This window comes from Salvia hispanica, chromosome 2, assembly GCF_029641045.1.
Source record: "Salvia hispanica isolate PSC_SH4W2 chromosome 2, Shi_PSC_v1, whole genome shotgun sequence".
NCBI lineage: Eukaryota > Viridiplantae > Streptophyta > Magnoliopsida > Lamiales > Lamiaceae > Salvia > Salvia hispanica.
Window position 1 is genome coordinate 9551711 of NC_142693.1, and position 14165 is coordinate 9565875.

Here is a 14165-nt window from a genome sequence, read left to right on the forward strand (position 1 = left end):
GAAGACGTCGTAGTACTTAAACTCAGCACTCAAATTGTTATTAGAGTACGTCTTTATTGCCTTGTTGTAGATGTCTTCCAAATTTTGGCTGCTGCCTCACATCATTTCAGTGTTGTTGTAGATGGCGGCAAATTTGGAGGCATCTTGTTGGACCTGGCTCCAATGCTTTTGAAGGTGGTTAGGGGAGTGCGGTTTTGCCCACGTGGGCTTACATCTAGTGGTACTTCTCCTAGATCTATCCCCAAAATTGGTTGAATCTTTGGTGAACATTGGGGGACCGCCGGAGAATATTGGAGATCCGTTGATATATGTTAAGGGATCATTCAAATTCATTTTTTGTAAATGGAGAGATAAATGAAATGGGAAGAGATTGGAGTGAAGCGGGGTATTCATAATGTAAAAATCATGTTAAAGACGACAATAGCTGGAGGCGGACACAGGATTTCGACTCTGAGGGGTCCAAATTACTATTAACAGTTGCATAGTGTTTTTTTTATATTTACCTCACTGCAAGTAGTTGTGGCATCATCGGTAAGAAAGTTGTGAGATATATAGATTATAGTGAATGACAAATAATAAAAGAGTGATGACAATATCTTGAAATGCATATGATATTGTCATTAAGAGTCATATCGACAATGTTATGAATATATGTAATATCAACTAAGTACTACGTAATAATAACCAAAATTTTTAAATAAAAAACAGTGTAAAATGGTATGCATGAATTAGACCCTTCATAGGGCTCGAACTCAGATCCCTCTGACAAAAAGGCTAGAGTGTCAGCCAGTTGATATATCTAATGTACATCTAATTCTTGCGAACTCAATGTATATATAATCAAAGTTATAAAAGTTGGGGGTTACATGGGACACCCATGTCCCCATGTAGGTCCGCCAGTGCTAGCGCCGGCAATTTTTCTTCACCCGGCTAGCGGAAAAGCCGGCGCTTTTGCTCATGCCCTAAATAAATATATCTATAGTAAATCTTTATCGAAGAGATGAAATTGATTTTCCATTCGTACCTGCTTTACAGCTTATAATATTTTTTTTTATCTCTTTCCATTTCTGTCCAACGTATACGTACTATCTAGACATTTTTGCTCGTTGCTATCAATCTAAGTTGGATTTTGTGGAAATATGAACGATAATCAATGCAACTCTGTTCATTGAAACAGTTCTGATAATTGGAAGAATGTCGAGAGAAAAAAATATATACTACTATCTCCGTTCCCCAAATATTGACACACTTGACCCGACACGGGTTTTAAGAAATGTAATGCAAAGTGAGTTGAAAAAGTTGGTGGGATGTGAGTCATAATTTTAAAGTATTAATTTTATAATAAAATGTGAGTAGAAATAAGTTAGTGGAATATGGGTCCACTACCAAAAATGGTAAAAAGTAAAATGTGTCAAACTTTCAGGTACGGACCGAATGGTAAACTGTGTAAAACTTTCAGGGACGGACGTAGTACTACTATATTGTCAATTTTTAATATACTACTATTAAATACTATCAAACTCGTCAATTTTTAATGTATTAAATACTATCAAACTGACAAACCCTCTCTTTCGAGGGTAAGGTTAAAACTTAAAAGCTCTATTTTATATTTTAACTTAAAAAATACAAATATTGCTATTCCGATAGTCCATGGAAATAAGACAAGGCTAAAATCAGATCAATATAAGTGGACGAAAGGTCAACGACGACATTGTTCAAATTCTGAAACTAAAATCAGAATTAATTAATTGTGGGCGTAGCGAGCAACGCTGGTTGGTGATTTTTGTCATTAGTTTGGACAAAAACCGTGTGCTATTTAAGCTATGAATACTTTTTCATTTGAAATATTTTGTTAGTATGATTGCTTAACAGAAAAATAAATAGAGAACACAAATGCTACTCTTTTTAGCTGTTGCAAGTCCTCGAGCTCTCTACCTACCCTTCAACATAAGTTCACAATTTATGGTTGCAATTTCATAAAGGTCAAAATATAGTAAACAATTTTTAGTGGGGGATTAAGCCCCAATGGGTCTAATTTAGGGGTGGTTTCCAACAAGTGGCAAAACTATATGCAATATTAAAATCAGTGTACGTATACGTGGTATGGTTGGGTAAATTATCAACGTTATATAAAGTGAGCAAATGTTCTCATACCTCAAAAACACACAAGCCACGTTGCTTTCAACCACCCCAAATGGAAAGGAAAAATTTTTTAGCTAAAAACATTTTCCTCCTATACTTCTTAGGATTAATTTTTCTTGGAGGCATAACACCAGTCAATGCTGCAGTTCGTTGCTGTAAATTTGAAGTAAGTATAAATTTTCCTTAACATTGATAATTGGTTACCAATTTTTCTTCTCTGGATAAGCTATAATCTGATTTGCAGGTGACAAGAGCTTCGCACACTAGGCTATGTACCAAAAAGAACATGCTAACAATAAATGGACAATTCCCCGGGCCAACGCTATATGCTAGAAAGGGAGACTTGATCATACTCGAGATTGTTAATCTAGCCGACCAAAATATAACCATCCACTGGTAAAAATATTGGAAGTTCGCATATATATAATCTAAATCAAATTAATGTAGCATTGGTATAAAACCCTAGATTGTAATTTCAGGCATGGGGTAAAGATGCCGAGATATCCATGGTCTGATGGCACCGACTTTGTGACACAGTGTCCAATTAGACCTGGAAAAAGCTTTAGACAACGGATTATCCTCTCCGATGAGGAAGGCACTCTGTGGTGGCACGCTCACAGCGATTGGTCTCGAAATTCAGTGTATGGTGCCATCGTGATTCTACCGCCGAGGAGGGAGACTTATCCCTTCCCTAAGCCTCATGCTCATGTTCCAATCTTACTAGGTATGTATGTCTAGGTGTGTTTGTTATGTGGGAATGCTTTATGAAAGATACCTATTTTTTATGTTTAATATTAATCATATAATGGTTGGTTGCCACTTGCCACTCATACTCAACTAGTAGCCACCTTTATAATTCTTCATTCTTTTTATTTTGTATTTTGGATTGATCTTCATTAGTTTATTTCCTAACGTTAGATCTGATTTTTCCATCTGTAATCTATTACTTCTCTTATACAGCGCATCTGCTTTTATATATTATACCATATCATTGTCTTTTCGTTTAAATTTTAGTTATTTTTCACTTTTGATACCTAACACTATATGCCTTTTTAGTTTATTATTTATTGAAAAAGACATACTTTTTCTGATAACATGATTATAGTAGTTTAACTAAACCTTAATTATGCTTGGACTGTTGCAGGAGAGTGGTGGAATGCTGACGTGGAACAAGTTTTCGGGAAATTTCTCGCCGGCGGTGGCGATCCCGAGGTCTCTGATGCTTTTCTAATCAATGGCCAGCCCGGAGATTTGTATCCATGCTCAATGCAAGGTGGATTTTATTTAGTATCACAAAAACAGACAACGTTGTTGTATGTGAGTTGACATAGTGATAAAAATGATACTCCCTGCGTCCGTCAAAACCTAACACGTTTGTCATTTTAGGGTGTCTGTCATTTAAATATACATTTACCTTTTTCCAACTTTTAGTAAATAGGCCTCATACTCCATTAACTCATTTCATTCACATTCTACTATAAGATTAATATATAAAAATAGGATTCACATTCCACTAACTTTTTTATTATTTTCATCATAAAGTCAAACAATTCGCACCGATTCAAAATGTATCTTTAATGGGCAGATGAAGAGAGTAATACCTAAGGCCAAAGATCTTGAGTTTAAGCCGTAATTGTTTATAATGCAGATACATACAAGCTCCGTGTGGAATTCGGCAAGCGTTACTTGATCAAATTAGTAAACGCAGTGATGGACAACATCATGTTCTTCAAAATCGGCGGCCACAACTTCACCGTTGTGGGCACAGACGGTGCCTACACGAAGCCGATCAAAACCGATTACGTGGCAATATCCCCGGGCCAGACCCTCGACCTTCTACTCGAGGCTGACCAGCCACCCAGCCACTATTACATGGCCGCTAGAATCTACGCTAGCGGCGGAGAATTCGTGACCATCCCCACCACCGCCACCATCGAGTACGTCGGAAACTACACCGTGCCGCCATCACCCCTCCTCCCATCCTTCCCCGAATTCGACAACTCAGCAGCATCAATCGATTTCACCAACCAACTCAAAAGTCTCGCAACCAATAACTACCCTGTCGACGTTCCTCAGAACGTTGACAAAACCCTCTTCTACACACTTTCGGTGAATCAGCTGCCATGTCGGGAAAGCTCGTGCCTCGGAACGACGAGGCTGCTAGCGAGCGTGAACAACGTGTCGTTGGTGCTGCCAACAACGGACATTCTTCAAGCTTATTACAGAGGAATCAGTGGCGTTTATGATTCTGATTTCCCAGACTTTCCGCCTTCGTTTTTCAACTACACAGAAGGCGTAAAGGTGAAGGAGCAGTCCGGGTCAAGATTCGGGACTGCGGTTCGTGTAATGGAATATAACACGACGGTTGAAGTGGTGTTTCAAGGAACCAACCTTGGCGGAGGCGTTGAGCATCCGATGCATTTACACGGATACAGCTTCTACGTTGTCGGGTCAGGGTTAGGAAACTACGACAGAGTCACGGATCCAGCTAGCTATAATCTTTTCGACCCGCCATTGATGGAAAACATTGCGGTGCCGAGAAATGGATGGACTGCTATAAGATTTAAGGCCAACAATCCTGGTAATTAATTAATTAAAATTAATTAATTAAGATTTGGTCTAGTTAAATTTGTGCATGGACTAATAGATGTGCATTGCAGGAGTGTGGTACATGCATTGCCATTTCGAGCGGCATGTGAGCTGGGGAATGGGAATGGTGTTCATCGTTAAAGACGGGGCCGGCACCAACGAGAAGATGCTGCCGCCTCCCTCGGATATGCCGCGCTGCTGAGGATCTCTCCCCCTATATTTTTTTACCAATTTTTTATATTCGAGTGAAATGGAGAGAAATGAATTGATTGAATGATTTTGTACTCCGTGTTGTAGTCCAGGCATCCTTTTTGAGTCAAAGTTCGTCTTGTATAATAATTCGTCACACTTCTCCGAATTTAATTAACTACTCCCTCCGTCCACAAACAATAGATCACTTTTGCCATTTTGGGACGTCCATAAAAAATAGATCATTTTCTTAAAATGGAAAGTTTATCACTCATACTTTTCCCACTTTTTCTTCTCTCTCATACTTTACTCACTTTTTCTCCATATCTCTCTTACTTTACCTACGTTTTCTTCCCCTCTCTCTTACTTTACCAATTCTATATTAAAACCCGTGCCATACACAAAGTGATCTATTTTTTGTGGACGGAGGGAGTATTCATCAATCTAACAATGATAATATCTATTATTCACACTTTTATACGATATTTAAATGTTTAAATTTGGTATCATTCATATTCTCTTAGTAGACTAATGATTTGAGATAATTGATATAATTACAAAATTATTTGTTTTTCAAAACGAAAGCAAAAGGAAAGAAGAAAAGGGTAGTCATTAGTCAATATAGGAGTGACGGCGAATATGGTGGGTGGTAATGCGCTTGCTGGTAATGTGGTTTCCATGATTCACAGTAATCTGGGATTCGATTCGATATTATTAAAAACAAGAACGATAGTAGATTACTATATAAATCTAGGAAAATGACTTTTGGACATTACTATAATAGGGTTATTTATATTTCCTTCTGTCTCATGAATTTTTTTTTTAAAGATGATTTTAGAAAATAATACTTGTTCCATGTTAATTGTGTTATTTTTTTATTTTTAAAAATAGTGATGATTTAGACTGGTTGCAATATCAAGGATTGGTAGAATTTTTATGCTCTCTTGTGTATGCCTGATGAGTATACCTAGATCTAGTTGTATCGTTGGGTTTGTGCTTAAATCTCTCAATAAAACCTCAACCCACTTTTGCTGGTTAATATAGTGGATGTAAATGATCGATCCCACAGAGATGAATGGAGCGTTATACACTTGCGATGATATTCTGCAAGAGTTGGTTTGAGACCACGCTTTTAGGGTTGAGTTAAACTAAACGTGAATTGAAAAGGGACCTATCCTTATCCTGACCGTTGGATCACTAAGTGCATCATGGTGTGAAATGTGCAGTGTGTGTGTGTGCTGGACTAACAGTGTGCATGTGAAAAGTGAAAACTTACTAAAAATGGATAAACAAAAGTAAAAGGAATAACAGACTATGCTAATGATAGGGCTCGTTCCAACATGGTTTTATGGTGGTTGCTACACTAATCGGACATTAATGTTAGAAAAAGTGGATATTTAAGCATGCAGGAACTGAAAAGCAACAAAGTGGTTAAGTGTTGGTGTGGCTTGATCAAGTTGGGATAGAAGCGGAAAAATTGCCCAGAATTGAAGCAAACTCAAAAGGCAAGAGGAGACGGAGCGACTGAACCTGGCAGCTGTGCGAGTTGATCAAGAGAAGTTGATATCAGGAAGCAGCAAATGATGAGTCAAAAGAGAGAGAAAGGAGAATGTCTTTCTATGCAAGGGCATTAATGCCAAATCATGAGGGTCTTGCCCTATGGATTGGTGCCCTACGCCGTCCTATAAATAGAAGAAGAAATGTGGAAGAAATCATCATCTAACCATTCATCCTCACCACCTCCTGCGGAGAGTCACCCACCATCACTAACCTTACATTTTCACATACACCACAGAGTCAGCATGGAGCAGGGAGATTAGCAGCAGTTAGCATCGAAGTTCGACCACGACCACACTCTCTTCTTCCTCGTCTTGGAGGAAGAGAGCTTAGTTTAGAAAGATCTTTTGTTCGTTTACGATTTCCTAAATCTCGATGGGTTGATACATTTGTTTACTTTATTTTCCGTTCATTTTGAGATGTTTTGTTGAATCCACTGCTACCTTTAAGTTTCCTTTCAGTTAGATAGTAATTTTCAAGTTTCTTTATGTTTTCTCTTGAATCTGAAGTTTGATTGTTGTTTGAGTTGAATTGTTGGCGTTTTTGTTGATTGAAATGGAGTTTGTGATGGATGTTGGTTTTGATCTGGAGTTTTCGGAGTTGGATTTTGTTCTAATCATGTTCGGTTGTGTTTAATTGCTGTTGATTGCTTAGATCTAGTATCGTGATGCTCTGATTGTTGTTTGTTATTTTAGATTTAGTCGTTTTTAGTAGATTTACGTTGATCTGAGTTTTACGTACGTTAGTTGCATGAAATTAGGATAAATACTGTTGATCGGTTTTTATTGTGTTCAAATCGCATGGGTCTAGCTCAGATTTACTTTGTTTCCTATTTTATGTTAGATGCTCTGTTCAGATTTACCGTAATTGCTTAGCTAGTTTATTTTGGTTGTTTAGAGAAGAAGAAGATCGTGGTTAGTTAGAGCAGTAGTCTTTGTCACCTCTTCATGCTTTTCAGCTTTATTGTAGTGCGTCGCTTTGAGTCAGTGATCCCGACTTACTTTATGCAGTGTACTGTCGGTATGTCGAGTTTAGTTGATCAGTTGAAGTAGAAACAGAGTCGTCAGTCTGAGTTTAGTTTAGTTTAAGTTGATCAGTTTAGAAGAGTAAACTTAACCCACTTTGAAGCGCGAAGCAGCCAATTCCCAAATGTATCAAATACAGAAAAAACACCTTCGTCCCTGTGGGATTCGACCTTACTTCCCTTTACTAGTTAATAGTATTGTGGGTTAACGTCTTGAAAGTGAGTTTCGTCATGTTTTGCGTACCCAGCGATAGTTAGATTGGCTAGGGTTGTCTTGATCCGTTGATTAGCGTCTCTTGATCAGTTTGTGCTAAATTTGCGTGAACACTACTGTACACATTAGCGAATACCGCTCTTTCAAATGGCGCCGTTGTCGGGGATGAATGGCGTGATATGTGCATGTGTTTGAAGTTTATGAACAGAGACTTGAAGTTTGGACACTATAATAACCCTGCTCACTAGAGAGACACTGAGTCTAATTGGAGGATCAGGGAAAGAGCAAACCCTGTTACCACCATATCAGGGTTTAACACAGGCGGACAATCCCATTCGAGTTCAGAAGGTGACGAGGATCGGCTCCCGTTTACCTAACCCAAGGAGGAACTTGTTGCAGAGGAAATGCCAGTCATAATGGCTGCCATAGTGGAGGACAATCCTAAAATTGGATCTCTGAATGCTTACTTGAGTGGTAAGCTGGTCGACCAGGCCATTGTGGTGACTCAAGGGCAGTCCAATACTGAGGTGACAAACAATGTGTTAGCCGTTATGCCTCATTTTTATGGGAGGAAAATCGACAACCCATATGAATTCCTGCATGAGTTCTGTAAGCTCTGCGGAATACAGAAGCGACCAAATGGGTCAACTGAGGAGGACTACCGTTTACGAGCCATACCCTTCGCACTTAAGGGGGAAGCGGATACATGGTTCATGAGGCTGCCTCCCAATTTCATCAGGGTGTGGGCCAATTTCAGATCCGTATTCCTAGATTATTTCTTTCCCTCCACAAAGACGAATACCCTGAAGAAGGAGATACAAGGAGCCCATCAGAAGAGCGATGAGACTCTGAGTAAGTATTGTATTGGAGTAGGTTTAAAGGGATGTTGGATGCTTGCCCCAACAATCACATGGTGGAGGTAGAAATTTACAACAATTTCTATGAAGGGATAATACCCAAGAGCAAAGACTTGATGAATTCCTCAAGCGGTGCGGATTTTTTCAAGCTGCGGGTGAGTGAGGCCAAAAAGGTTTTGGATAGATTGATCAATGCCAAGAAAGCCTATGATACGCCATGCACAACACTCCTTAGGCGAATACCAACCAATGCAACCAATGAGCAGCAAAGTGATGATAAGATGGAGGCCAGAATTGATAAACTGGAAAGGTTCGCTTGAAGGCTATGGAGAAAAATACCCAGTCCACAGTTGTTGAGAAAGCTAAAGTGGCATCAGGGTCAGAAGAGATATACCCATACTGTAGTCCGGCTAGAGAGGCTGAATATCCGGTACAAGTGAATCAGTCGGAAGTTGGAATCAAAATGGAAGCTGGAATCCTAAGAAACAAAGGGATGCTCCTTCGATGGATCACCCAAACTTCCGGTGGTCTGATGCCAAATTTGAATCTAAATTAGAATAGATGGAAGATTACGAAAGGAAGAACATGGAAATGAAGATAATATCATTGATGGAGAAGCTTAAGGCAAACTTACACCATACTAATACTATCCATGGCTACAAAATCAAGGATCCACAAACCTTGAAGAAAACATCTATTTGATCCATACTTGAATAACAATTGATGAATCAAGCAACCTAGCAGCTGGAATTGGATAAACCCACAAAAGGGGAAGAACAATCTCTCGGTTCTCAAATTTAGCAATCAACGAACTAAAAAATGAAATAAAATGCTATTTATAATTAAGGCTTCAATCACAAGAAAATGGCCAACATATCTAGCAAAAACATGCGACACCCGGTAGGGTGGCCTTTATTGGCTGCAAATCACCCGTCCGGGTGACACTTTTTTGCCCTTGGATGCCTGCATCTTGACACGCGGTCGGATGGCTTTTATCGGCTAAAAGTCACTCGTCCTGGTCACTTTCTGCAATGCGTGACTTGCGTTAAACGTTCATATTTCCCTCCACCGGACTTCGATTGAAGCGTGCAAAATACTCACGTGAAGCTCTTTCAAAGATGAAGACATCGGTGGCCGTTTTAGAGAGTTTGGATGTTATCCCGATAGACCGATAGTACTTTCAAATGATATTGGTGGACGTTATCTCGATAGCTCTTTCAAAGATGAAAACTTTGGATGTACCCCTTCCAGGATCCTATCATTAATAAAATTGTAAAAGTGAAGAATGAATAATTCTCTAAATCGTTCTCTCTCTTACTTTGTTCTCTCTCCACTTAAACTATTAATTACTCTCACTCATTCCTAAAATTTTGTCACCATTTGACCTAACACGGGACTAAGAAATGTAATACTAGAAAATTAGCTGAAAAAGTTAGTAGAATGTGAGTCTTACTTTTATATATTAGTTTTATAATAAAATGTGACTGAGAATTAGTTAATGGAATGTGGGGTCCACTATCAGAAAAGATAAAAGTGAGAGATGACAAATTGTTTGGGACAAATGAAAATTGAAATAAGTGACAAATTTTTATGGACGGAAGAAGTATCATTTTCCGAAAACTCGTGCAAAAAAGAAGTGTCTCACTTACTGTTCTCCATCCGTCCCATATGGATAGACCATTTGGCAACGACACAAATTTTAATGAGTAATTTACAAAGTAAGAGAGGAGAAAAAAATGTAATTGAAAAGTTGTTAGTGGATGCTGGGGCCCATAAATAATAGAGTATGAGAAAATGAGAACAATAGTTGAAATTGTGTTAAGAGCATCCGCAGCGGTGCTCTTAGCTAAGAGCACCCGTTGTGACGTCGGCGCGGCACATACCATGCTCGTCACTGTGCTCTTGCCGACGGCATGGCCCTGCTGATAGCAAGAGCACCGCCGTGCCGAAGAGCGCGCCTACATGGCGCCTCCTGATTGGCTCAAAAATTCGAAAATTTTCGGAAAAAAAAGAAAATAAATATTTTCGGATTCCGAAAAAAAAATATTTTCAGAAATATAGTTGTTCTGTTACCGTTTTTTTCAATTTTTATTATTTTTAAAAAAAATTTATTCCAAAATCATCTATAAATACCCACATTCATCATTCATTCTTTACATCAAATTATCTCTCATTCATACTTCAATTTTTTTTTTTGAATTTAATTTTAATTTTTTAATTTAGGTTTTTTATTATGTAAGGTTTTATTTTATAGTAATTTGTAATAGTATTTCGGGTATTTTTAATGCATTTTGATATTTTGGAAATGTTTTTAGTGATTGAAATATTTAAATTGAATAATAGAATGTTGGGACTCTTGAGCATGCTCTTGCAGAAGAGCATGGATGTGGGTGTTGTGCTCTTACGGAAGAGCATGGATGTGGATGCTTTAATGGAAGGTTGGGTCGATAAATGATAAAATAATTAAGAAAGAGAAAATATTTTCTTAAATTGATATGAACTATTTATAAGAGACTGACTATTAATAGAGTATAGGCTATGTACTCCCAAACTAGGGAATATTTTCTCCCTTTATAGAGGTTTGAATCTTTAATGTATATTAAATAAAAAGAATATACGTCTAAAGAAGGTGTGATCAATTGTTAACTTTCTTAAGTTGCTAACTTGCTAACTCATCAACGCAGTGTATTAAAAATGTCAACACATAATTTTGTTGAACTTCAATATAATGTGTTGTTATTATGTGTTGACATTTTAATGTCACCGTGTTGACATTTTTAATACACAGCATTGATGAGTTAGCAACGTTAACAATTTAAATAGTTAGCAATATAACGCACCCTCATCTAAGAATAATACATATTGTGAACGTAAGCTTCCCCCAATTTTCCTCTATGAATGTTCTGCCATAGTTTGTGTGATTTACTTCCCTTTTCTAATACTCTCTCCCTCAAGTTAATGAATGAAATTTCTGATACTTAACTTGTCAAGAACTTATGAAAATTTGACCCTATTGCTTTCGTTTGAAAATCTGCGAGTTAATTGGATCGAACAATGAGATTTCTACAATTCCAACTTCAATCATTTTTTTTTATAGATGTCTATTTGCATTCACATGTTTTGTTAAATCATGTTGAATTAAATTTTCTAATATACTCATTGCGGCCTTGTTATTAGAGTGTGACAAGAATTTCAATTTCTCACATTAGCCTTCTAAACCATAATATCTCAATAAATCTATTTTTGACGTATCTGAACTCAGCTTCAGTATTCAACGGTGCTACAACCATTTGTCTCCTTGCTTTGGAGAGACCATGATGGAAATCCAATGCATCATCAACTAGATTTATTTACATGTCTCCGTCGGCAGCATATTGGAATCATGATAATTGAAAGATTGGGATCCGATTTTCAACATTTATTTAATGTGATTTTGTATTTAATTTTGCGTACCTCTCTACGTAATGCATGTGTTATGCATTTTTTTTACTATTCTTTGATTTTGAGATCACATTCGGAAACAGTAGATGTAAAGTTTGTATGCAATTTCAAATATAAATATACAGAAAAACTATTAGTTGATCAAGAAATTTACAGGTCTCAAAATCATTCAACTTTATAACTTTTTTAGTTGAAGGTTAATTTTTTTTTATAAACTAAAACGTAAATCTTCTAACTTTAGGTAGAATATTAAAAATATTAAATTAAAACAACTTTTTTATTTATTTATTATCATTTGGGGATAATTATGTAAAATATCAATTACATTAATATAATTCGTGAATGACTTTTAGCAGTATTGCAAATTCAATAAAAAGTACCCCAATAGTGATTTTAGGAGTATTATGTTACTATTTCAGTGCTCACTAAGAGATTAATGTACATAGCATATGAATTGTTCAAGTTCATGATATTATGAATTGAATTTTTAAATTTGAATATATGATAGTAAAATTTAGTAACACAATGTATTACAAGAATTGTTCAAACGTACTCTATAATAAAGTCCATGCATCCAATTATTATGTTTTCTCATCTTTCATTTTTCTTTTTTCCTTTCCCATCTATAATAAAATGCAGGCATCCAATTATTAAGTTTTATTATTTCTCCTTTCTCTTTTTTCCTTTCCCATTTATCATTGCTCCAACTGGTGTAAGCTGGTAGGTGTTTGATTTGGGTAGGTGGGAACTGGATGCTTATGAAGATGGTGGACATGTAGGTGGATGATCAAATGCTTCAAATATTTTATTTCATTCCTCAACCAAAAACATTTAATGTTTAGTGGTACAAGTTCTAAAAAAAAGTACTACTACTATACTAGTAAGTTTGATTGGTATTTATGTAAATATATTCATAAACAGATTCGTATGAGTAGTGATCCTAATTGGAATATGCATATTTTTTTATGGATAGACGAAAGTGTAAAGATATGAAGTAGTATGTATTTTTTTCTTACAGATAGAAATCATAAAATATCAATAATTTAGTTTTATTTCAGTTCAGAAAACACGTAAGTTTAAATTTTTTGATATTGCCACATTAAAACGATGATAAACAATAATTAAAACATGTTATCAGTTCCAATACCATTTATAATTAATTTTCCAAATTCAAATACTCCCACTGTCTCAAGGTAGTTGAGACATTTCTTTTAGGCACGAGATTTAAGAAATTGGTTTATTAAAAGTTTAAGTAGAGAAAAAAAAAGTAAGAGGGGAAATAAAGTAAGAGAGATGAAGATTTGGGTGTGGAAATAAGATTTTGTGTTGCAATAATAATATACGCCTTTCTATACTTCCCCCGTCCCACAAGTCACATATTTGACGTGGGCACGTGTTTTAAGAATTGTAAAGAATAGGGGGTTGAAAAATTAGTGGAATATGAACTCCAATTTTTTATATTGGTTTTATTATAGAATGTGAATGAAGTGGGTGTGTGAGACCTATTTACTATTTATGGTAAAAGTGAAATGTGACTTTTATTGTGAGACAAATTGAAATGACAAAATGTAACTCTTATTGTGGGACGGAGGGTATATATTACGTATAAGAATTCGTGTTGATAGAATATCTGCCTCTATGCATACGTACACACACAAAAAGAAACACTTAGTTATACACGTTGATAGAATTTTCTGCCTCTATGCATACGTACACACACAAAAAGAAACACTTAGTTATACACGTTGATAGAATTTTCTGCCTCTATGCATACGTTAACACACAAATAACATGCGTAATATAGTCATGTTATCCGTAGCACTGTATCACCCATTATTAACACTACGATAAATTTGGACGCAACAAATTAAATAAAAGTAATAAGTCCCTACTTTGAGTTTGACCCATTGCTGTTTATAGTTTTATAGTTTTTTACGTTTAATATGGAAACGGAGGTCCCCATTCAATTACTTTAACTGAATGCTTATGCAAAAACGCAATTCCGCACTGTCTTTCCAAAAATATTGAGTAGAAGTGGAAATACGTAAACTCAACTAGCACTATAAATACTGAACTATTTTTCTAAATTTTCATTAGAAAAAAAATATGAAGTGTTAATAGTACTAAACAAATTTTTTTAAATCTTAACAAA

The 14165-nt window shown here is 36.4% G+C and overlaps 1 protein-coding gene across 1 annotated transcript; it reads left to right on the forward strand.

Annotated features, from left to right (window-relative positions):
• The first annotated feature begins 2174 nt into the window (after nucleotides 1-2174).
• On the forward strand, nucleotides 2175-5194 carry LOC125212415 (laccase-14-like). Its single transcript, XM_048112589.2, has 6 exons — nucleotides 2175-2308; nucleotides 2387-2538; nucleotides 2622-2866; nucleotides 3287-3415; nucleotides 3791-4723; nucleotides 4803-5194. The coding sequence occupies exons 1-6, from the start codon at nucleotides 2195-2197 to the stop codon at nucleotides 4931-4933; spliced, it is 1704 nt and encodes a 567-aa protein (XP_047968546.2). The 5' UTR covers nucleotides 2175-2194; the 3' UTR covers nucleotides 4934-5194.
• Nucleotides 5195-14165: the final 8971 nt, after the last annotated feature.